Source organism: Cervus elaphus, chromosome 5 (genome assembly GCF_910594005.1).
Source record: "Cervus elaphus chromosome 5, mCerEla1.1, whole genome shotgun sequence".
In the NCBI taxonomy this organism is placed as follows: domain Eukaryota; kingdom Metazoa; phylum Chordata; class Mammalia; order Artiodactyla; family Cervidae; genus Cervus; species Cervus elaphus.
In genome coordinates this window covers 119,242,093-119,264,634 of record NC_057819.1, presented here as the reverse complement: position 1 = coordinate 119,264,634, position 22,542 = coordinate 119,242,093, and the positions used below count along the sequence as shown (strand labels likewise).

The 22,542-nt window shown below is 53.8% G+C and overlaps 2 protein-coding genes across 6 annotated transcripts in view; one reads left to right on the top strand and one right to left on the bottom strand.

Moving 5' to 3' along the window:
- The window catches only part of MARCHF10 (membrane associated ring-CH-type finger 10), a 97,305-nt gene extending 84,591 nt beyond the window's left edge, over positions 1-12,714 (top strand). The window contains exons 9-11 of one of the 3 annotated variants that reach the window (XM_043904970.1): positions 2,749-2,862; positions 9,157-9,199; positions 12,274-12,714. In XM_043904970.1, the coding sequence (XP_043760905.1) occupies positions 2,749-2,862; positions 9,157-9,199; positions 12,274-12,335 (219 nt within the window). In that variant the 3' untranslated portion in view covers positions 12,336-12,714. Of the gene's footprint in view, positions 1-2,748; positions 2,863-9,156; positions 9,200-10,762; positions 11,499-12,273 lie in introns of those variants that run through there. The other 2 variants (XR_006341330.1, XR_006341331.1) reach the window with 2 other exon arrangements.
- An 8,204-nt stretch (positions 12,715-20,918) lies between these two features.
- The window catches only part of MRC2 (mannose receptor C type 2), a 58,734-nt gene continuing 57,110 nt past the window's right edge, over positions 20,919-22,542 (bottom strand). For 2 of the 3 annotated variants that reach the window (XM_043904964.1, XM_043904962.1), the window contains exons 29-30: positions 22,361-22,387; positions 20,919-22,257 (exon numbers count right to left, since the gene is read on the bottom strand). In XM_043904964.1, the coding sequence (XP_043760899.1) occupies positions 22,037-22,257; positions 22,361-22,387 (248 nt within the window). In that variant the 3' untranslated portion in view covers positions 20,919-22,036. Of the gene's footprint in view, positions 22,261-22,360; positions 22,388-22,542 lie in introns of all 3 variants that reach the window. The other variant, XM_043904963.1, reaches the window with a different exon arrangement.

Below are 22,542 nucleotides of genomic sequence, written 5' to 3'. Positions count from 1 at the left end.
GGCCAGCGAGATTTATGGCACCGAGTGACAGGTTCCCTCCCACAGACCAGAGCAGAGACACAATCTGCTGGAAGTGACTTTTCAAATGATCTGCAGAAAACATTAGTGGATATTTTCCCATCTGCATGCCTCCGGGTCTTATGGAGTCATAAAAAGTAAATGATTTCCCTGCACGCTTTGACAAACCTGATAGTTCCGAGCCATTTTCTAGCTGATTGATTTGCCATTATGCATCGGAGTGTCTGGGAGCAGAAAGGCTTCCTGGTGAAGCAGGCACTCAGGAGAGAGCCATCGACAGCTCACGGGAGACCCCCCACCTGGAAAAGTCAATGAGGGACAAGGCTTGGTCTGTGTGGTGGGTAGTCCGGGAAGGCTTCCCAGAGGCGGTGGCTCCTGAGACAGATGGCAAAGGAAGCACCGACTCCTGGGGAAGGTGGGAGGAGGCCTTTCACACAGAAAAAGGAGAAACGCGCCATCTCCTCTCTGCCTGTTCTAGGCCAAGGTCAGAAGAGAAAGGCTAAAAATAGGCTACCCGCTAAGGACTGTTGGCTGGAGTCTTTGAAGGCAGGTCTGTAGGGCGGTGGAGGGGGCTCAAGCAGTGACCTTGAGGCCGGTGGTCACCAAGATTCAGAGCTGGCCCCGATGCAGAAGGGAAAAGCACAAGGATCTTTGCTCAGCTTGAGCACCTTCTCTGGCAGCCGGTCGATCCTGGAAGGGGTGTGCTCTCTGCCGGCTTCCTGTGCTGCCCTCCACGGGATGGGAACAGGACGCCAGGCCTGTGAAGCCCCTTGGGCCTCCCGGGGGAAGGAAGGAGGAGGCGCTGAGATGCTACTGTGTCAAGGCCGAGCTTCAGTCCTCCTGGGAAAGCAGTCACGGTTTCGACCTTTCCCAAGGGTGATGTCAAGGGCCGTGCCCTCTGCCGGGGCTTCTAGTCCCCTGGGGTTTCCTAAGCATCGTCTGGCCCATCCCCGATCCTCCCACCCTGGAGATCTGACCCGAGGACAGATGGGGAAATAAAGCGGCAGACGGGGAGGAGTCATCACAAATCCGAGAATTTATTGAAGGTCGAGGCAGGTCCACGGGGCGAGGCTCTGCAAGACAGACCGCCAAAGGAGCCAAGGACAGAGGTGCCATGGTCAGTCGGATGGTCAGATCTTCCCTAGAGGAACCTCCCCGTGTTGTCAGCACCAGTGAGAAAAATACACCACCACCCACCCACCGAGAAAAAGCAAAGACATTAGCCAGTGCACGACGCGGCATACACAGCAAAGATGAAGGCTTAGGACTCGGGGAGGAATGCCTGGAACAGATGAGTTTCATCAGGAAGATTTCTGCAAGGAGGCAACCTTGTGACGGCTATAAAGAAAGTCATGGACACAGCCTTGGAAAGGTGGAAAGTGGCAGAGGAGGTTTCACAGCAGAGACACAAAGGGACTTCCCTGGTGGTGCGGAGCCTGGGACCCCATGCTCCCAGTGCAGGGGGTCCGGCTCCCATCTCTGCTCAGGGAACGAGATCCCACCTCCTGCAACTAAGAGTTTGCATGCTGCAGCTAAAGATCCCACATGCCCTAACTAAAGATCAAAGATTCCGAGTGCTGCAACGGAGACCCTGCACAACTAAATAAAGATTTTCAAAAGAAACAGACGCACAAAAACAAGCTGACAGACCACGTGAGAAAGAGCATGCGCAGAAGCCGTGAGGTTCACGCGCCATCCGAGGCCCGGCCAGGCACATGCTCTCTGGGGCTTAGATGACAACAGGACAGCTGGGGAGGGTGGGGAATCAGGGAGCCCCTAGGTGCGACCATCACTAAGCCCAGTTGTGAAAGGAGAAACTTAGAGAACTAAGGCCTGAGGCCCTTTCCCTGAGCAAATGAGGGAAGTAGGAACATCAAATGTTCCCGCCATGGCACTTGGGTCCCAGATTCTCCAACAGACCCATCCGCTTTCCTGAGACACACAGCCTCATCCTGTTGACTCCTCTTGGCGCCCAGCAGCTACACGTGTATACGTAACATGACATCCAATTGCCTCTGTTCTGCCTAATATGGTCCCACCTTACCATCTCCCCAGCCCATGCCAAGATTTTTAAAAAATTCAAAGCCAACACCCTCCCCGTATACTCCAGCTATATTGATGAGTAGAGAATTTTGCCCAACACACACTCTGCCCCCTCATGTGTGTGCTGCCAGTCAGCGCCTCTGTCTGAAAGGCCCTGAATGCCCCCCAGAGCCACCTACCAAAGTCCGTCCCATCCTTTTAGGACCATCAGAGACACTGTCTTCCAGGTTATATGCCACCAGCCTCTTTCTTCCCCTTCACGACTCCTCTGTGGCCCCTGACACATCCCGCTGGTACTGGAGCCGTCTATGAATGAGGCACACTCTCTCCCACATCACAGAATGGGGTCCCAGCAGGGAGCGGAGACCTTTGGGCCTGTGTTCTCCTGACACTCAGCTCAAGGCTATGGCAGGTAACTACTCAGTAAGTGTCCACAGCCCAGGACCAGGCCAGGAGCTTCTTCAGGCATCCTCCACTAGGCAGTCAAGGATTCCAGGATGGCTATCCTGCCTCCACCCTGGGTCCCCTTTTGCTCTGTTCTCCGGTCCCCCTCTGGAGCAGGCCTTGCCTTGGGGCTTGGGCTCCCGTTCCTATTTCTTGTCCCCTCTTGGCCTAGTATCCTCCACCCTGTGATTGAGACCATGAATATTTTATAGATGAACTTAAAGGCTTTCTTGTCCACCTTAGGTACAAAATGAGCTGATGAATTCAGGCTTGTACCTGGTGCTGCTGCTTCATCTCTATGAACAGAGGTTTGCAGAACTCATGAGACTCAACCACAACCGGGTCACTAGAGAGAGGGTGAGTGGGGCCCTGCCTGGACCGTCAGCAGCAGCGTCCCTGACCTTGTGTGTGCTTTAGTAGATGTGTATCTGTGTTTAGCAGGTGGGATGAGGCACTGTATCATTGGCACCAAGACTCATGGCTGCCAGGTATAGGCACAGTGGCCCTCTGGCTGAAAAGTGACCATCAAGTGTGAGTGTTAGTTGCTCAGTCGTGTCTGACTGTTTGCAACCCCAGGGACTGTAGCCCACCAGGCTCCTCTGTCTATGGGATTCTCCAGGCAAAAATACCAGCATGAATAGCCATTCCCTTCTCCAGGGGATCTTCCTGACCCAGGGATTGAACCTGGGTCCCTTGCATTGCAGGCAGATTCTTTACCGTCTGAGCCACCAGGTCACATAATTGTTTCCTATTAAATATGAGTGGTAATTAAATGGTCATTAATGGTTATATAAGCAAGTGGGTCTCTACGGATATTTGGCCCCCAAAATAGAGGCCAGCAAGGCTGCGGGGACTGGGTGTGCGTTACGTGTGGATGTCCACTGCCCAAGCAAGGAGGGTCCATGAGAAACAGGAACCTTCCCTGCCCCCAGCCAAGGGGGCTGTTTATTTTGCTTTGGCTCCCAGGGTGTGTTATCCCAGCGTCTGTGTGTGTGTATTGCCAAGAAACAAAGGTGCTGATGGGGTCCCATCTGTCATTAGAGAAGTGACAGCGTATTTACCAGGAATGATCATCTGTGGCTGCCCTTCCTTTAATAAAAGAACCAGGGCCCTCTAGGAGACTGCGTGGTGTGGGGCGAGAAGCCTAGATCCACCACTCAGATCAAAATGCGGGAGAGCAGGGAAACCTCTGAAATGTACAAATACCCTTGGCTGTTATCAAGTCAGAACCCTGAGCCCCAAGAGACTGCCCTCCTGGTTAAATGCCCCCCGGTGGCCGGGCCAGGGAAGAGCACTGCAGGACAGGGGCACCTTCCTTACCTGAAGGCCATGCCAGGCACTGACATGCTTTTAGTGTTTGGGGTTCCCAGGACACCCCCTGAGGCTTGAAATTTGACCTTCTGCTCACTGCAGAAGGTCACCACAGATTCAGAAGGGACTGAATTCACAGGTTCACAGAGTTCACAGGTTCAGAAGGGACATCCCTGGTGGTCCAGTGGTTAAGACTCCGTGCTTCCAATGCAGGGGATACAGGTTTGATCCCCGGTCAAGGAACTAAGATCCCACATACAGCTCCACATGCCAAAAAAAAAAAAAAAAAGGTCACCACTGGAAAGCAAGCCAGTGTCGCAGTGGACAAGCCGCCAGTGGAACCGTGAGGCAGTTTTAGTGATGCTCTGTGACATGTCCCACGTACCTCTTTGTCTTCACCATCTTGGCTCTCCATGTCTGTCTTTACTCTTCCACCTCAAGTGGACAAGAGGCACCTGCCAGCACCAGTCACTGTCTGGAGTTGAAACTGCACGACTCCAAGTGCTTCCTACACAGCCCCAGTCCCTGCACCACTGGAGGCCGTGGCAATCCATTTGGAGCCATCCCTGCTAGAAATGGGCTTCTGTGGTGGCTCCATGGCAGAGAATCCACCTGCCAATGCAGGAGACATGGGTTTGATCCCTGGGTTGGAAAGATCCCCTAGGAGGAGGAAATGGCAATCCACTCTAGTATTCTTGCCTGGGAAATCTCATGGACAGAGGAGCGTGGTGGGCTACAGTCCATGGGGTTGCAGAGTCAGGCATGACTGAGCACACATGCACGCCACTAGAAATGTTGGGTTCAAACCATTAGTCATAAGAATTTGAGATCTGTCTCTATATCTTTCTGGCTTCCATTCTCCCCTTAGACCCTGAGCTCTCAATTAAGACAACAGGCTGGGTCTTCGCCAAGATATCTCCTCAGGCATCTCACCCTCTCTCTGACCCAGGCCTGTCCTTCCTTTCACTCTTCCGTAGTTTTAATAGTGACATAAATTCCTTAGAGAAATACACATTTTTTTTAAGTGTAGCAGGAAGCAGGAAATGATCCTTTGTTAACATTTCTATAACCTTATTTTCACAATTCCACATCTTTTTAATGAACTTTTTATTGCACATTGAACTTCAAAGCACCCAGGGTTCAGTATAGGTTACAGATGGCCACACCATCAACTAACAAAGGCAAGAGACATTAGCCTCTGGGACTGTAATGCGCACACGAGAAGGCAACAGATAGTGCAACCCATTTGATGAAAAACCCACGCCCTTAAAGCTTTGACTCTAGAGAACGTTCTGGTAAAACTATCCCAGAGAAGGAGCAGGTGATGCGGGGAGCAAGCCGGGAGCCAGCAGGGAAGGAAGCAGGAAGGACAAGGCAACACTTCTCTCGTCACAAGCTTACTTGTAATTTGAGATTCCCCCGAAATATTGGGTGGGCCAAAAAGTTCACTCAAGTTTTTGTACCATCTTGCAGAAAGACCCGAACAAACTTTTTGGCCAGCCCAGTAGCTCTCACCCATATAAACCACCAAGCAGTAACCAGTACTAAGAACCAGTTAAGAGGTACCCGAATGGAAGTAGGAAAACAGGTGTCTGAATGTGCTCAGTTGCTCAGTCATGTCTGACTCTTTATGACCCCATGGACTGTAGCCTGCCAGGCTCCTCTGTCCATGAGATTCTCCAGGCAAGAATACTGGAGTGGGTTTGCCGTAACAAGTGTCTTTTGTCAGATTGAGTCTCTTCTGGATTTGAGTCTCAGTATTTTCTTGCAGAAGATTCTAAGGGTGACGTTTAGCAAGAGAGAGGCACTATGATGGGAAAGAGTGCCTCCTTCTGTCTTCTTTACTGACCAGAACCTGAAAAGCTGTTCACAACAGGCTCCTGGTTGAGTCTCAATAAGGCACAGTGATGAAGGCCTGTCCATGGTGGTGATTACTCATTCATACCTGCATGTATGCCCGTGTCAGGTACTGAGATGGGGATCTGGGAAAGTGGCTATCAGACATGATGTCCCCTTCTCTGAAGAGTTAACAATCAAGTGGGAAGGTGAGACTCACATATAGGGAAAACCAGGAAATAATCAAAAAGTAGCCCTTGATCAAGAGAACTAACAGATCCAGCGAATTCCCAGAGGCTGTGAAATAAAAAACCCAAGATCTTCCCTGACAGTGGCTTCTTGGGGTTTTCAGTGATCTTATAAACCAATAATTTGGCTCCCCAGTGAGGCTGTGAGCCTTTTTAAGGCAAAGTCAAAGCTTCTACATCTGTCCTTTTTCTGAAGCTGGACACACAATGAATCATGTTTGACTGCTGACCAAGTCCCAGGCACTATGGATGCCAGGAGCATTGAGTGGTTACAAACTTGCTGAATTACTGCCAGAAAAGGATGTGGTCTGCTAAGGGTTGCAGGAGTGGGTCAGGGGGAGGATATGGTCATTGGCAAGTTGGAACAAGGAACACTTATCTCTTTTGTACACGTGGTCCTCCAGTGCCTTGAAAATGCCTGGCACATACTAGGTACTCAGTAACCTCCTGATGCTCAAGCAATGAAAAAGTGAACAATACGTGCTTCTTCATGAGGCAAGTATTGAGTTATGTTTTGGAGAAAGTGATAATGTAAATTTATGGAGAGAAAAGGGTATTCCAGGTAAAGGAACACTTTCAAGTTCAAGGTATATTTGAGTACTCAGAGATTTCCTGCATGCCTACCACGTGCTAGGTTCTAAAGTGTACTTGGTCTGCTCAGCCATGTCTAACACTCTGTGACCCTGTGGACTGTAGACCCTCAGGCTCCTCTGTCCATGGGATTTTCCAGGCACGAATACTCAGGTGGGTTGCCATTTCCTCCTCCAGGGGATCTTCCTGACTCAGGGGTTGAACCCATGTCTCGACCTACATTGCAGGTGGATTCTCTAACCACTGAGCCATCAGTGAAGCCCTTGAGTTCTAAACTAGATCCTGGGAAATATAAAGATGATCAAGACTCACTTCGCCTAAAAGGGATTCAGAGTCTAAAGAGACAGATGGGTAACCAACAGTATCCAAAAAAAAAAAAAAAAGTGCCTTGTGTTATTTCAGGAGATGGAGCCGGATGTGGAAGAAGGCAGAGTTAAAGGACAGGAGGGGGCCACTGTTCTTGCCCACCCCCCCGCCGCACTTCTTCCATACCTTCTCCAGGACAGACCCTCCAGACAGGAGGGACACAAGCCAACGTTTCAGAGGGCTTTGCTCTGAATCCAGTTAGCTTGTCCTCTTTGCCATCCATCTTCCCACGGCTTTGGGAGCCTGGTGGCAAAGCTGCTTCTTTATTGCTCCTGTCAACTGATCAGCTGAGGAGGTGATGCTGGAGCTGAATCTCAGGCCAGGGCTGGTGGGGAGGGAAGGGCATCCATGCAGAAGGGAACACAAAGCCTCAGGAAGGAAAAGACTTGCGTGTCTGGGAAAGTCAAGGCACTGAGTGTGGCCAGAGTCGGAAGTGAGCAGGATGTGATGGGGTTGGGTGCAGCTCTGGGAGGCTATGGCAGGCTTTCTAGCCTGGGGTTGACAGGTCAGGAGAGCTATGTTTCTGAGAGGGAACAGGAGCGGCCGTGTGGAGGGTGGGCTGAAGGGGGAAGAGCCCAGCTGGGTGGTGGCTGCACTGGGACAGGGTGAGGGGACCCACGTGGGGGGCACTGGAGATGGAGGGCCAGATTTAAGTGGGCACAGAGTGAGGTGTGGGCTGACGGGAGCAGTGACTGTTATGCTCTGCAAAGCCTAGCAGGAAACTGGCCTTTTCTCTCTTCAGCTGTTCACAATGGGAGCATCTCCAGAGAACATGGGGCCCCACCAGCCTCACCTGACCTACTTGGCTCACCCTTTAATCTCATGGGGACACAGGACTGTTCTGCAGGGTGAAGCTAAATGGACATGCCTTCCCTCCACCTTCTCCCTTTCAGCGTCCATGTGGGGCACTCCAGTATTCAGGGACTGCACCCTCCGGGGTTCCCTAACCTGGGCTTCCTCCTGGCTGTGGGTTTCGTCTGTGCCACGCTGTCCATCTCCCCCCCTCAATGAAATGACCCTGTACCCGAAATTGCTTTCCCTGCCTGCCCATGGCAGCTTCCTTACACCTCTCAAGTGCCTAATTTGCCAAACTAGATGAAACAGAAAGAATTCCTCTGTGTGTGTGCACGCTAACAGGCAGAGCGCAGGCGGGACCCCACGCCTTCCACGATGCCCTCCTGGCACAAGTACCCACCTGTCTTCTGCCACAGGTGTGCTACTTTCACACTTCACCTGGAGGGGGAAGGGAGGGCGTTGGAAGTCACTCTGAAATCCCACTGGCCTATCTGTGTGTGAGGCTCCATGGACTTTCCCTAGGCTCTCCCCATTCACACCATTTCTACAAAATGGAAAACCCTTGCCTCAGAAGACCAAATCTACCCAAAATTATGCAAGGCCCAGGCTTGGCCAATTACTGGGAAAGCTTGCCTACTCACCAAGTTGGCGCCCCCTGGTGGCCATCATTAGATAGCCACCATCTCCGGGCACAGAATCTAGAGGCGGGATGAGGTCGTCCTAGCAGCCTGGGGAACACGGAGGCCGTTGCTAGCGCCGGCGGATGTGTAATTTACCAGGTAACTAGCACTGCTCCTCTAGAAGAAATTCCAACCTTCTGCCCTTCCCCCCGGCCTTCTGAGGAGAGGGACCCAGGGGCTACACTGGCCAGGCAGTTGCCCCAGTAACAGTGTCCAGCACCCCTTGTTTTGTTCCCCAGCTTGTCACAAAGGCCCTCCTCCCCCTGGGGGGGAGCCCCTCTGCCCCAGAGCCCACATCCTCGCAGCCTGGCACAATGGCCTCCCACGGAGTAAACAGTGTTTCTCATTGTGGCATAAAATGCCATAAAGTCAGAACAAAGAGGGAGCCCAGAGCCTTGATGGGCCTGCTGCTTCCTGCCGGGCGGAGAATACAACCGATTGTTTAAAACCCAGTGGTGAGGCAAGTGGCCAATTAGCACGGCTTTCACCCCCACTGCCTGGAAATGTGACTCTGGACCGTCCGGATGGGGTTCTGCTGCTCAGATCAATTGCGGAGAAGACGCAGGTCTGTTCACACTGCCAAATTTAGATGCCCCAAACGGGCGAAGGTGACCTGTGCTATCGCTGACGCTGTCTTTAGGAGGCGCCTACGCCCCACAGGTGCTGAATATCAACACTGCCCTTGCACCTCCACGCCTCCTCCTCTGCCCCTTTAAGGTGATGTCAGGGATTCCTAGAATATTCCCGCGGCTAGGGGATTAGACATCTGTTCACAATTGCTTTGGGAAAAAACGGTTCATTTTTCATTGTCTTCTTTCCCATAGTTGTCAAGAAACTACCCACAACCCAGGCCGGAAGAAAATGAAAGTAGGTGTGGGGATCAGTCCTGCCATGTTGAGGGTGTTTGGCAATTTGCTGTCTTTCTGTGGCTGTGTTCAACCTAATCCTATGGAAGGAAGTAATAACCACCCCCTGCCCCCAGAGGCAAAAATAACCCCACAAAGCTGGGGAAACCCTAGCTGCAGCAGTCAGCAAGGCAGTCCAAGTGTGCTGGATGCAGAGGAGATGAGTTTGAACTCAAGCTGAAAGCGAGAGCAAAGGCGGGCAAAGGGAGGATCAGTCTTCCTTGGACATAGGATGACCCGCAGCAGGTTTTTTTTCCCTTTCCCTTTGCTGGGATTCTCCAGCATCGAGCACTTGGGGAAGCCTCTTGGGTTTTCTTTTAAACCCCGGAAGGGCACTGTGCAGCCATTACCTGAAGGGACCACCATCATTCACAAGCTAGTATTGGAGTTACTGGATTTTCTCACTCTTCGGCCCAAGCCAGTGGGCCTGCTGGATTCAGAAGTTGAACAAGGAAAACAAGTATCGGGAAAGGGCCAAAGAGCCAGGCCAGCTGTCTCCAAAGCAGGCTTATGATCCCATATAAAACCCGACTAAAGAAAACATGCTCAATTAAAGCAGGCAGGCTGGTGGTCAGATGTGGGAAGACCCTTCCCATCAGCTGGGAGGATAAATGTTACAGTGAGCTAAGGAAGGGGGTGCCAGAGGTGACAGTTCCATCCCCAGAGGCTGTTCTGGAGAGAAATGTCACAACGGCCTGCCTTAAAAGGGTTAAAACAGATATTTCCACTCAGGCTTTGCCATCAGAATCACCTGGGGAACTTAGAAAAAGATAGATTCCTGGGCCCCTCCCAGAGACACCGATTCAGGCACTGGGGTGGGCGCCTGGTGACCCTGATACAGTGGTCATGGTCATGCTTTGGGGACCCACACCCCGTCCCCCCGCAAGCGACCCGCCTGCAGAGGCTGAACCAGCTCAAAGCTCCACAGGGTGGGGCCCAGATGAGGACCCTAGAGCACCCAATCTATTATTCAGGGCACGCAGTCCCAGAACCCGGCAGCTCATTTTCAGAGTGGGGAGGGCTCTACCAGGCTCACCATTCACAAAAGGAACTCGTAGGGTCCCAGTCCCCGGGCGCCACCGCGGGGGTCCAGCCGAGCCGGGTGAGGGCCCAGAGCCCCCTCGAGCCCTCGCAAGGTCCCGGGGCCACTCGGGATGGGCGGCCGGTCCCCCGGCGCCGTCGCCCGGGCCGACCCCGAGCAGCTGCTCCCCCTCGGGCCGCCGGGAAGGGAGGGCAGGCAGCGAGCGGTGAGGGCTAGGAAAGACCTTTGTGTGCGGGCGCATGCACCCCGTCTGCGCCCGGCCTTCGGTGAGAGCCCACGCTCGGTCCTGAAAGGTCCCCCGCGCGTCGGCCAGGAAGGCTCGGCGGCCCGAGGCTCCGGGCAGGCTCTCGGCGCCGCGCCCGGCCGCGCCCCTCCCCGGAGGCGCCCGCGCTCTTCCCGGTTCGGGGAAACCTGCGGCGGCGAGCGCGCCCGGGCGGGTCTGGCTGGGCAGGGGCGACCCCTAGTGCCCAGCGGGGCCCGCTGCCGCCCTGCGGCGGGGGGCGGCCCGGAGCAGGAGGCAGAGCCTCCCTCCACACCCCGGCTTGGGGATGCGGAAGGGGCACCGCGGCTCCTGGTCTGGGGCCCCCGGTTTGGGTGACATCTCTAGAGGACGGGAGAAGAGCGCCCCCGGGGTGGTGCTTAAAACGGAGTCGCCGCGGAGGGAACCCTGCCTCCTGTGTTGCTCCGAGGCAGATGGTCCCTGCCCCCGGCCCCGCGCCACGTCTCTAACCACGTCTCTTCAGGAAGCTGGGACTAGCTGTAGGGTCCACCCCCTCCCGGTAGAGTCCTAATGTGGGGGCCTCAGAGTTCCCCCGCTGGAAACGGGTCTAGGCCCTCTCCGCCTGTCCGAGCCCTGCGCACACCCCAGGCGCTGGCAGGGGCAGCCCCGCGCAGAGGGACCGTCTTGGCACGCTGGTCAGACGCCGCCGGGGCCTGGCTTCCCGCCCAAGCCCTGATCAGGACAAGAGCCAGGGCAGCCCAAGGCGGATCCACACGCCTCGCGCCCTCCCCCTGGGGCCATGGCTTCTCTGGTCCCCGGCAGCCTGGCAGGACTCACCTGACTCACAGCTGTGACCCGCCGCCCTAGCCCCAGGCAGGTAAACAGGGAGGGAAAAGGCAAAACATCAGGGCCCAGCAGGTGACACAAAGATGCCAGCCTGTCTGTGGCTCATGCCAACCTTCTCGCTGGGCACATTGTCCTGGGCGCCTGGGAACCGAGGTAAGGGCTGCTGGGGGGAGGCCCTGGGTGGGCGTGCCTGGGTCTAAGAGACTGTCACACAGCACCCCCCTGACAGCTGCTTCTTGGCTGGCACGAATAATGGTCACCACAGCCCAGTCCAAGTCCAGGGAGGGGAATCATGCCTCCAGCGGCCATCAATACAGGTGTGGACAGGAATGGCCATGAAGGCCTTCAGCCAAGGCTGGGCCAGAGCACATGCCCCCTCCCCCTCCCCCCCCAAATGTACAAGTCAAGGCAACTAGATTTGGGGGAAAGAGGAAGGGGAAAGAAGGTGGGCAGCTCTTGGAGCTGGGGCTGCGTTGTTGTGGAGGAAGAAGCTGATAGGGTCCAGGTAGGGATGGAGGGAGGCGATTACTCTTGTTCCCTTGCCCTTCACCAGTCAGAATGTGCTTCCAAATAAGGAGCGCGCTCACTCCAGCCAATGAGAAAAGAAATATTGAGAATAAGAATCTTTCCCAAGAATAAAGAAAGCACCCCCACCTCACCTCCTCCGCTCTGACTCCACTGCTTCTCACTGGCTCTGTGCGCCCCCCGCCCATCCCATGACCCTCTGTGTCCAGCCAATTTGATTCCTGAAAGTCTGCGGGGTCTCTGTTCCTCACACTGTTCCAGGCACTGTAGCATGTATGTGTGGTGTGTGTGTGTCTGGTCACTGGTGCTTGGGCAGGGGCTCGGGGGAGCCGGGCAGGAAGGGCAACGATGCCATCCTCCTCCACGACAGAGCCCGCAGCCTGAGCGTCCTCTTGCTTTCCAGGTTCCGAGCTGGGAGATGGGAGTGACAGCAGCATTTGTGAAGGCAGCAGCCGAGTTGTCTAGCAAGGGAGCTGGCCCTGGAGCTGGCGGGGCAGAAGCCTTCCTCCTGGCCGCCCTTCCTCCGTGCCCACAAGCCTCCCTTCCTCCTCCTCGCCACTGAAACCGAAACCCACGTTCCCAGTTATCTTTTTCACCTTCTGCCACTCTCTTTTTGGGGTCTGGCTCGAGCATCCACAGACAGCAACAGCGATCCGCTCAGTCCCAGGCCTGGGCTTGCTGAGCCCCCACCGGCTACCCAGCTGCTGCCCTTCCACCCAGAAGTCCAAGGGGACCCATTGGCCCTAGTGGGTGGGCCCCATGGCCTGGGGTCCCTCTGCGGAGGGCGCCCCTTCAGGTCTCACTCCACCCTGAGTGGAATCAGTAAACTGACGTTATTCACCCAGCTTTGTCTTGTGCTCATTCCAGTCCCCTTGGACAAAAGCTCAGGGCCTGAAACTCTGAGGAGTGCACCTCCCACACCCCACCCCGCTTCACCTCTCCTTGCCCCCCACCATCACTGCCGCGAGGGATGACACAGCCTGGGCCCCCACGGGGCTGGTCAGGCCCCCACAGGCTGGCCGGCTGCCCCTGTAGGTACCCACGTAGGAGGGTTTGGTACATTTACTCCACACTTCTCTCCTAATTGCACCTTATCACCCAAAGCCCAGATCAAGACTTAGGATGAAAAAAAAGGCAGAGAATTCAGTAAGAAAAGAAGAGGCAGGTGTGTGTCTAAGAGAGAGAGACAAAGCCAAGTCAAAAAATAAAGATGGAGGGAATCAACCACTGATGCCTGCAAAAGCATTACAGCAAGTGAAAGAAGCCAGTCACAAAAGACTACATACTGTATGATCCTATTTACATGCAATTTCTAGGAAGGCAAATAGAAACAGCAGCGGCTGCTGGGGGTTGGGGAGGGGAGCGGAGATGGACTGCCCACTAGCTCGAAGGGACTTTGTGGGGTGATGAGGGGCTTCTGAAAGCTGGTCTGTGGTTATGTTCCCACAACTGGATGCATTTACTAAAGCTTATTGAACTGTGCGCTTAACATAGGCGAACTCTGTGGTGTAATTGTAAACTGTGCCTGAACGGACTCTCTAAACAACGGAAGAAGGGACAGAGAAAGGGTAAGAGAGAGGAAAAGGTAAAAGAGGAAGAGGTGCTTCTCGAACCGCCTTTAAGACCTGCCCTCCTCAGAACAAGAGTGGCCATTGAAGATGTTGCTGCCAAGGGGTCCCCCAAATAAATTACAGTGTCAGCAGGGTTTAGGAAAAGCTAGATGTCAAAATCTTGTCCCACTCCTCTGATCTGTTCCACAGTTAGGCAAAGTGACTCAAGGACTGCAAACAAGATTCCACCAGGCTGCCTAGATCTGAGAACCAAACAAAGGGACATCTTTAAATGTGCATGGTCCCTAGAAGAGCCACTCAGGTTGAAAATATCTCTGTGATGTACCTAAAATTCCTGTGACCTCAAGTTGCCCCACTCACCAGTGGAGCTCCAAGCCGTGATCATTCTATGAGAGAGTGGGTCTTTATTTTTAACTGAATTGTAAGGTCAACTGAAGATAAAGGATTTGTCCAAGAGCCAATACTGAGAAATATCTAAGGGACAATGCATATTTTAAAACAAGGTTTATAGAGAACTTAGTGGAATTTGAGGTGGCTGGGTAAATATTCTGGCAGGCCAAACGCGCAGTAAGATGTGACAGGGTTTGAGGCAGCTACCTTGAGACCATTACAGGTTTACATCAGCTGGTGTTGGGTTTGGGGAAACTATCTGAAGGATTTACAGACAACAGCAGGAGTGCCTCCTGTGAGGTCTGGGTGGCGAGAGGTGCAACACAACAGACCTGCACCATCAATTCATCGTCACTGCAGCCCAGGGGTCTGCCGATGGGGCTTCTCATGGCCCAAGAAGCCAAAGGACCAAGTCTCATTTATTAAAAGACAATGATGGGTCCAGTATTTTTTCCTGGGAAATTCCATGGACAGAGGAGCCTGGCAGGCCACAGTCCATGGGGTGTCAAAGAATCAGACACGACTTAGTGACTAAACAACAACATGGATTTGTCAGTTTGTTATGTGTGTGTTAGTCACTCAGTAGTATCCAGCTCTTTGCAACGCCATGGACTGTAGCCCGCCAGGCTCCTTTGTCCATGGAATTCTACAGGCAAGAATACTGGAGTGGGTTGCCATTTCCTTCTTTAAAGGATCTTCCTGACCCAGGGATCAAACCCAGGTCTCCTGCATTGCAGGCAGATTCTTTACCCTCTGAGCCACCAGGGAAGCTTCTGTCATGTGAGTACTGAAAGTGTGAAATGAAAGTGAAAGTCACTCAGTCGTGTCCAACTCTTTGCAACCCCATGGACAGTCCTTGGAATTCTCCAGGCCAGAATACTGGAGTGGGTAGCCTTTCCCTTCTCCAGGAGGTCTATCCAACCCAGGGATCAAACCCAAGTCTGGCATTGCAGGCAGTTTCTTTACTAGCTGAGCCACAAGGGAAGCCCAAGAATACTGGAATGGGTAGCCTATCCCTTCTCCAGCAGATCTTCCTGACCCAGGAGTACTGCAAGAAGCTAAAACAATTAAATGCATTATTTGTGATTTAAAAAAAAAAAAAAAAAAGACAATGATGGGGACTTCCCTGGTGGTCCAGTGGTTAAGACTCTGCATTCCCAATACAGGCAGCCCAGGTTTGACCTTGCCAGAGAAGTAAATCCAGCGTGCTACAACTAAAAAAAATAAAATAAAATAAAAAAATACTGGGTGCTACAACTAAGACCCGGTGCAGCCATATAAATAAATTTTCAAAAATACTTAAAAAAAAAAGAATGTTGAAAAGGGCTATCTCCCTCCTCTATAGCTGGCTAAATATTGGCAGAACTTACTTGAGGTTGAGGCACATTGAACAGGACACAGGGTCTTTCTATGCCTTTGGCTCTTTAGGCAGCTTTTATCAACTACCAACTCGTGCGTCTCTGGTGTATCACAGTGTAAAGAATCCACATTGCAGGAGACCTGGGTTAGACCCTTGGGTTGGGAAGATCCCCTGGAGAAGGGAATGGCTACCCACTCCAGTATTCTTGTCCAGAGAATTCTGTGGACAGAGGAGTCTGGCAGGCTACAGCCAATGGAGTCGTGGAATCCGACTCAACTTTCAGTTTTTTCAACCATGTGCAGGTTGCAAAGATACAGGGAAAAAAATGCACAGTGCCCACCTCCTTGGAGCTCAGTTCTCACTGGGGCAGCAGGACACGTGTAGAAAACATCATACTGAGGTAATGGGAGCCCACGGGTCGCACTTACAGAGCACTTCCTAGGAGCTGGGCCTGAGGGTAAGCGTTTTACATTTATCTTTAATCCTCACAATACACCTATGAGGCAGATACTAGTAACCCCATGTTACACGGGAAGAAATGTGCACTAGGGTTCTCTAGAGAAAAAGAGCTAATAGGATATATAGAAAGAGATTTAGTATGAGGGATTGGCTCACAGGATTACAGAGGCTGAGAAGTCCCACCGTTTGCCATCAGCAAGCTAAGGACCTAGGGAAGCCAGTGATGCGGTTCCAATTCAAACTTGGGCCTGGGAACACCAAGTTGTGAACCCTGGTTGGCGTCTGAAGGCCTAAGAACCAGAAGTGCTGATACCTGAGAGCAGAAGATGGGTGTCCTAGCTCAACAGAAAATCTGTCCTTTTTCTCCCTTTTTGTTCTATTCAGGCCCTCAATGGATTGGACAATGCCCACCCCACCCTGGAGAAAGTGATCTTCTTTACTGTTTATTGATTCAAATGCTAATCTCTGGACTTCACTGGAGGTCCAGCAGTTAAGAATCCGCCTGTCAACGCAGAGGACACTGCAGCATGTCAGGCTTCCCTGTCCTTCACTATCTCCTGGAGTTTGCCCAAACTCATGTCCATTGAGTTGGTGATGCCATCCAACCATCTCATCCTCTGTCGCCCCATTCTCCTCCTGCCCTCAGTCATTCCCAGCATCAGGGTCTTTCCCAGTGAGTCAGCTCTTCACATCAGGTGGCCAAAGTATTGGAGCTTCGGCTTCCACATCAGTCCTTCCAATGAAGCACCACAATTCGAAAGCATCAATTCTTCAGTGCTCAGTCTTCTTCGTGGTCCAACTCTCACATCTGTACATAACTACCGGAAAAAACATGGCTTTGACTATATGGACCTTTGTCAGCAAGGAGATGTCTCTCTTTTTTAACATGTTGTCTAGGTTTGTCACAGTTTTTCTTCCAAGGAGCAAGTGTCTTTTAATTTTGAGGCTGCAGTCACCATCCTCAGTGATTTATATACACTACTATGTACAAAGGACTTCCCTTGTAGCTCAGTTGGTAAAGAATCTGTCTACAGTGCAGGAGGCCCAGGTTCGATTCCTGGGTTGGGAAGATCCCCTGGAGAAGGAAATGGCAACCCATTCCCGTATTCTTGCCTGGAGAATCTCATGGACTGTAGCCTGCCTGCCAGGCTCCTTTGTCCATGGAATCACAAGAGTCGGACACGACTTAGCGACTAAACCACCACCACAACCCCCACTACCACTATGTACCAAATAGATAACTAGTGACAACGGACTGTATATAGCGCAGGGAATCAGTGCTCTGTGGTGACATAAATGGGAAGGAAATCCAAGGAATACAGGATATGTGTACACGAATAGCTGGTTCAGTTTGCTATACAGTGGAAACTAACAACACTGTAAAGCAACTGTACTCCAATTTTTAAAAATAATAAAATATCCATAATAGTTTACAAACGTCTCATATATGAACCAAGCCCCTACTTCATTTCTACACATACTAAGCAATTCTCCTTTTTTGGCCGCAGAGTGCTGCATGCAGGATCTTAGTTCCTCAAACAGAGATCAAACCCGGGCCCCACAGAGTCTTCACCACTAGACCTCCAGGGAAGTCCCAATCACATGCAATTCTGTGCATGGTGTCCCATGTCCAACCCCAGCCCAGGCTAATCAGGTGTCCCACGCCGCTGCCTTAGTTATGGAGGCCAGAGAAAAAGGAAAGGCGAGAGGTCACTTTTAGCCCTTACACTCAAAACAGGCTTCTGAAACTCAGCACAGATGTCTCAGGTTGAGACAGAGTTCTTGAGCCTCAGAGTTTGACTAAGATCATGGGGGGTGGGGGTGGGTTCTCTCCTGTATCCTGTCCCCCAACCTTTTTATAAAGCAGGGAGGGTGGAGAAGTGATCAGCCAAGTCCTTCCCCCTTCAGTGTCTCTGTTTCCTCATCTGTCAAGGGGCACAGTCGCAACCAGCTGATGGTATGTTGAGAGGATAAAATGAGTTTATTCATGGTAAGCAGTTAGAACAGGGCCATACCTAGTAAATAATCCATAAGTATCTTGATCATTACCATCATCATGGAGGAATGGCCTGTCTGAGGCAATATCCTTGAGTTCCCTGCAGCCCCAGAATAGGAAAAGACACCATCCAGAAGTTTCTCAGGCCCCAGAGAGAGATACAGACGGGCCTTCCTGCGTAAGTCGGCAGGGCTGTGCAATGACAGGGGAGGGCCAGATCCCCGGACTCGCCACAGGACCTCAGAACTTAAGAGATGCCAGGCAGAAAAGAAGAAAAGCCGACTAGAAAACCTGAACCGACCAGGGTTTCCCTGAAATGGCTACAGTTCTGCCATCAGCCACTATCAGAAGCTAGTTCATTTTCTGCATTGACTGCAAGCAACAAACCCATTTCAAGGGGGAAATGCTTGCATCCTGCCTTGTCCCTTTCCCCTCTCCAGGGCTGGCCTCCCTGGCTGCTTTGCTGGACAAGGACTGCCATCTGCAGATCCAACGGGGCCGATTCTGCGGGAAGTTCAGACTGAAGTCAGCCTTCACTGGGCCTCCTGGCTGCCCTGACCCCTGAGATAGAGGCCTGAATATCCGAGCACTTTCATCTCACGCCAGTCTCGCTCAGGGCCCCTCCATGTTCCCTCCACCTCCTTTCCCTTTCCTCCCCCTTCCTGCCCGCCTTTCTCGGGAACTGCCTCTCCCTCCAGATGCAGTTCTTGACCTTGTCCCTGCCACAGACTCCCGCCCTCGTGCTCCAGGCAGCTTGGCAGGGCCTGGCCAGCTCTGTTCCAGGAGAACCATGTGGTGCGGCTGGCCGGCTCCTCACCCCTGCGGCCTCTCAGGGCTGCCCGCTGGGCCAGGCCAGCTCCGCCAGGACACCTGGGAGCAAGCCATCTCTGATTTGACAAGAGGAGGTTGTGAGACGGCTGACACCACTCTCTGGAGAGCGGCCCATTCGCCCGTTCATTCATGGATTCAGGGAGCTGTCCTGGAGGCCAGGTGGCCAGAGCTGAGCCGGTTTTTGCCCCACCAGTGCCGGCTGGGCTTGGAGCCTGGATTCAGTGCCCTTTGCCCAGGCACCAGGGGCTGGGTCTCAGGGCATCATAGATGGAATGTAGAGAGGCTAAAGGCCTAGTGCATGGAAATGAGCAGAAAGAAAGGAGTTTCTGCCATGCACCCTACCAGAACCAGCACTGGCCGGGAGCCAGAGGCAGATGACCCCAGTCCCAAGCCTTCCTCCTGCCTGCAGAGAGCCACCCGGAGCCCCCTGGCCCGCCCCTGGGCAGGCAGGAGCCCCCAGCAGAACAAGGTCTATGGGGAGCCTCCAGGTGCACATGAAGCTATCTGAAATGCTTCTGGGTGGGGATTCAGGGCTCTGGCAAGGACTAAAGCCACCTAAGGAGAGAAGAGTGGGGAACAAGTATTTCTGGAGTGATTTAAACAAGGGGTCCCCAACCTCCCAGCCATGGAGTGGTATCTACTGTCAGATCAGCGGCAGCATTAGATTAGAAATAAAGTGCACAATAAATGTAAGGCGCTCGAATTATCCAAAAACCATCCCTCCCCTCCCGGTCCTTGAAAAAATTGTCTTCCACGAAATCTGTCCCTGGTGTCAAAAAGGTTGGGGACTGCTGACTTAAACCTCTGGACACACAGCAGCACTGGCCCCAGGTAGCCCTGGGGCATTTGAGTCCTACTCCTTCAGCTACTCCTCCCACCCCCAAACCTCACCCGGGAGCCTGTGACCCCACCTTCACCCCTAGGCTCTGCCTATCTCTCAGGGCAAGGGTCAGCAGCCAACTCCCCAAGGGGCTTGGGCTCAGCCTGGTCTAGCCATCTGTGAGTTGTGGCTAATGGCCGGGCACTCAACTCACAAAGGGAGCTGTTCCCCTCCGTGGAGGGCTAATCACTTCAGGCTGAAGTGGATTAATCATTAAGGACCCCCCCCCCCCACCTACCCACCCACAGGATTGGGGCTCCCTCCCTGAAGTGACCCGGCCCCTCTGTGTTTCCTGCTGCTGCTAGAGAGAGAGGAGGGTAGAAAGAGGGCCTTGGGTTTCCAAGGCTCCGAAGAGGAGCTCCCAGACTCAGATACGGCACCTCGTCTACCCCACTGTGCAGGCCAGACGCTTTGGACTTCTGAGTGTGTCTTTTCCTATCATGTGGGCTTAGGCTTTGAATCACGTGACAGGATTACTGATTTAGAAAACAAGAAACTTGCGTTGAAAAATCACTAAGGCCAAACACGCATGCGCACACCAGCTCACCAGTTGCCGCAGACAAAAAACGATCCAAAGCACCGGCTGAAAAGGTCAACTAGCGGTTCCCACTGACGTCCTGCTGGACCTGACATCCACATTCAGGCTTTCTAGGCCTGCCTTCAAGGCCTTGGGCAACCACGCTCCAGCCAGCCTGGTCTCCCCACTGGTCATCTTAAGCACCAGGGACCCCGCGGCTGGACCCGCCCCCCCTCCCCTTTGGCGTTCCCCAGCCCAGGACCTGGCCCGGATGCGTGCACCACCTCCCACCCACCTCCTTCAGGTTCCAGCCTCACTGCCTCTGGAGAGACCCGCCCCAACCACCCAGCCCAAGCCAGCTCCCCGCCCCTCGGCCTGCTTCAGGCCTTCACTGCACCCAGCGCGACCTGGCACAGTTGACCATCGTTGGCTGGCAAGGCTTCTCTGTTTGCGGCTCTAACTCCAGTTCAAACATCCTGAATGGAGGTGATGGTGGCGGGGGAGGTCCTGTGATCCACTCCCCTGCCTCAGGGCGGTTTCAGAGCCCACACTTCCCAGGAAGAAATGTGTACTCACTTTCTTGCAGCTCAAATGCAGGTCTATCTTGGAAGCATGGTGGTGTGGGGCCCCCACCCCGGTCTGAGAGGGGCACCTCACACGCTGGCCTGGGAGCCACAGCCCAGAGACAAGCAGTACCAGCTGACATTTATGGGCAATTACAGCTCCAGCGCCAAGGCCCTGTGCAGACTGCTTTGCCCAGGTGATCTCACTTAATCCTCAACCTCCTTAAAGGAGCCCAGGAGGTGCGTCCTGTTCTCCCATTTTACACTTTGAAAGGGGAGCCAAGTTGCCCAAGCTCATGCCACTGTCCTTTGGCTCCTGAATGCTTACTCTCACATGTATCCCCAGGAGCAGAAAGAAGGCTGGGGTCCCGTGGCCCTGAGACAGAAGGAAAACAGATGCAAGCCCCCCAAAATAACATGTATCTTTGAAGCTGTATGAAGGACAAGACTCCCAACAAGACAAAGTGGGGACCCTTCTCTCTCAAGCCTCTTAAAGGTGTTTTATTTGTTTGCTTTTCTTTTACCTTTTTCTTTTAAAACAATAATGGCACATTAAAAAAAATTAAGAACTACAAAAAAGGACCATGTCTTGGAGTCTGTGTTCACACTGCCCTGGGCCGTGGCACCAGGACCGGTGATTCTAACTGGGGTTCCGGCCTCTTGGAAAGGTTCTGGGTGGGTCGTCTCCCCCACACAGGGGCCACTCCAGGGGGTTCAGGTGCCGCTCCTCTGGGCCCCCCTTAGAGGGTGCACCCCAGCTCCACTGACTCTGACCAACCACCTTATCTCTCTCCAAACCACAGCCAGGACCTGGAAACCTTAGGGAACTGACTTTGGTCCCCACGGGGGACTTTATAGGGACAGAGCCCTCCCCTGACCAGCAGGAGAAGACACCCCAGCCCAGCCCGGTTATCCCCAGGAGGTCAGGGTGTCTCTCCCTGGTCCTGTCTCCAGCCCAGCTGATACCACAGTGATGCTCCGGTCCTCAGTCCCGGCCCAGAACCCTCCCGCCATGCCCTACGGCCATCCCAGCAGGCACACGAGTGACAAATGCTCAACCCCCCTGTGACCCCCACCAACAGCAAGAGAGGGCTCCCCAAACCCCAGGGCCCTGGCTCAGAAGGAAGGGCTGGGAGAGCAGGCGGGATGCAGGGCGGGGGGACGGGGGGTGGGGGGGCAGGAAGGATGTGGGGTGAGGAGCTGAGCTGCTAGGGTAGGGGAGAAGCGACAGAGGCCGGCTGAGGGCTCGGGGAGGCTCCTCAGACTCTGCAGCGAGAAGTGGGGGGGGGGGGTCCCAGGGTTGCGGCACAGGCCTGGGGGATGGGGGCAGGGAGAAAGAGGCAGAAAGAGGCTCCCGTCCTGCCTCCAGTGACCATGGGGGTACAGGCCTGGGTGACAAGACCTTAGGGCACCCCCAAAAGGAAACGCCATGCTGCACTCAGCCAGGCCTCAGCCCAGCCCTCATGGGAGGGAGGGACCCCACCAGCCCAGGCCCTGCCAGCCCCAGCGGCTTCCCAGGGCGCCACCCACCCCCATAGGCCAACTGGACCACAGCTGGTGGGGGGCCCAGCCCCCCCGGCCCCACCCACGCCCTCCACTCTACTCCTGTTGCTCGTTCATTTCCATGTCGGACACCAGGATGTTCTTCTCAGTGGCCTCGCTGGGGCCGGAGGAGCTGCGGCTGTAGCGGGCGCCCTCAAAGGCCCCACGCTCCACGCTCTGTCGCCGCCGGTAGAGAATCAGGGCGGCGGTCAGCAGGGCCAGGAGCAGGAGCACCGCCATCAGCACCACCACCAGGGCCGCGGGGTTCTCCGGGAGGGCTGCTGCGGCCAGAAGGACCCTCGGTCAGAAGCCCCGCCACGCCCGCCCGCTGCCCAGAATGACCGGGACCGGGGGAGAGGGCTAGTCCTGCCTGCCACTCACCTGATGGGGAGAAGTTGCTCGCCTCAGCTGTAGGGGAGGAGGGACCAGTTAACAACAGTGGTCGTAATAATATAGTAATAATAAGCAAACATGTAAGAACATATTCTGCAGCGCCAGACACGTCACTGGCTCATTTACTTCTCTCAGGTACTCTTTTTGTTTTTGTTGTTGTTTAGACGCAG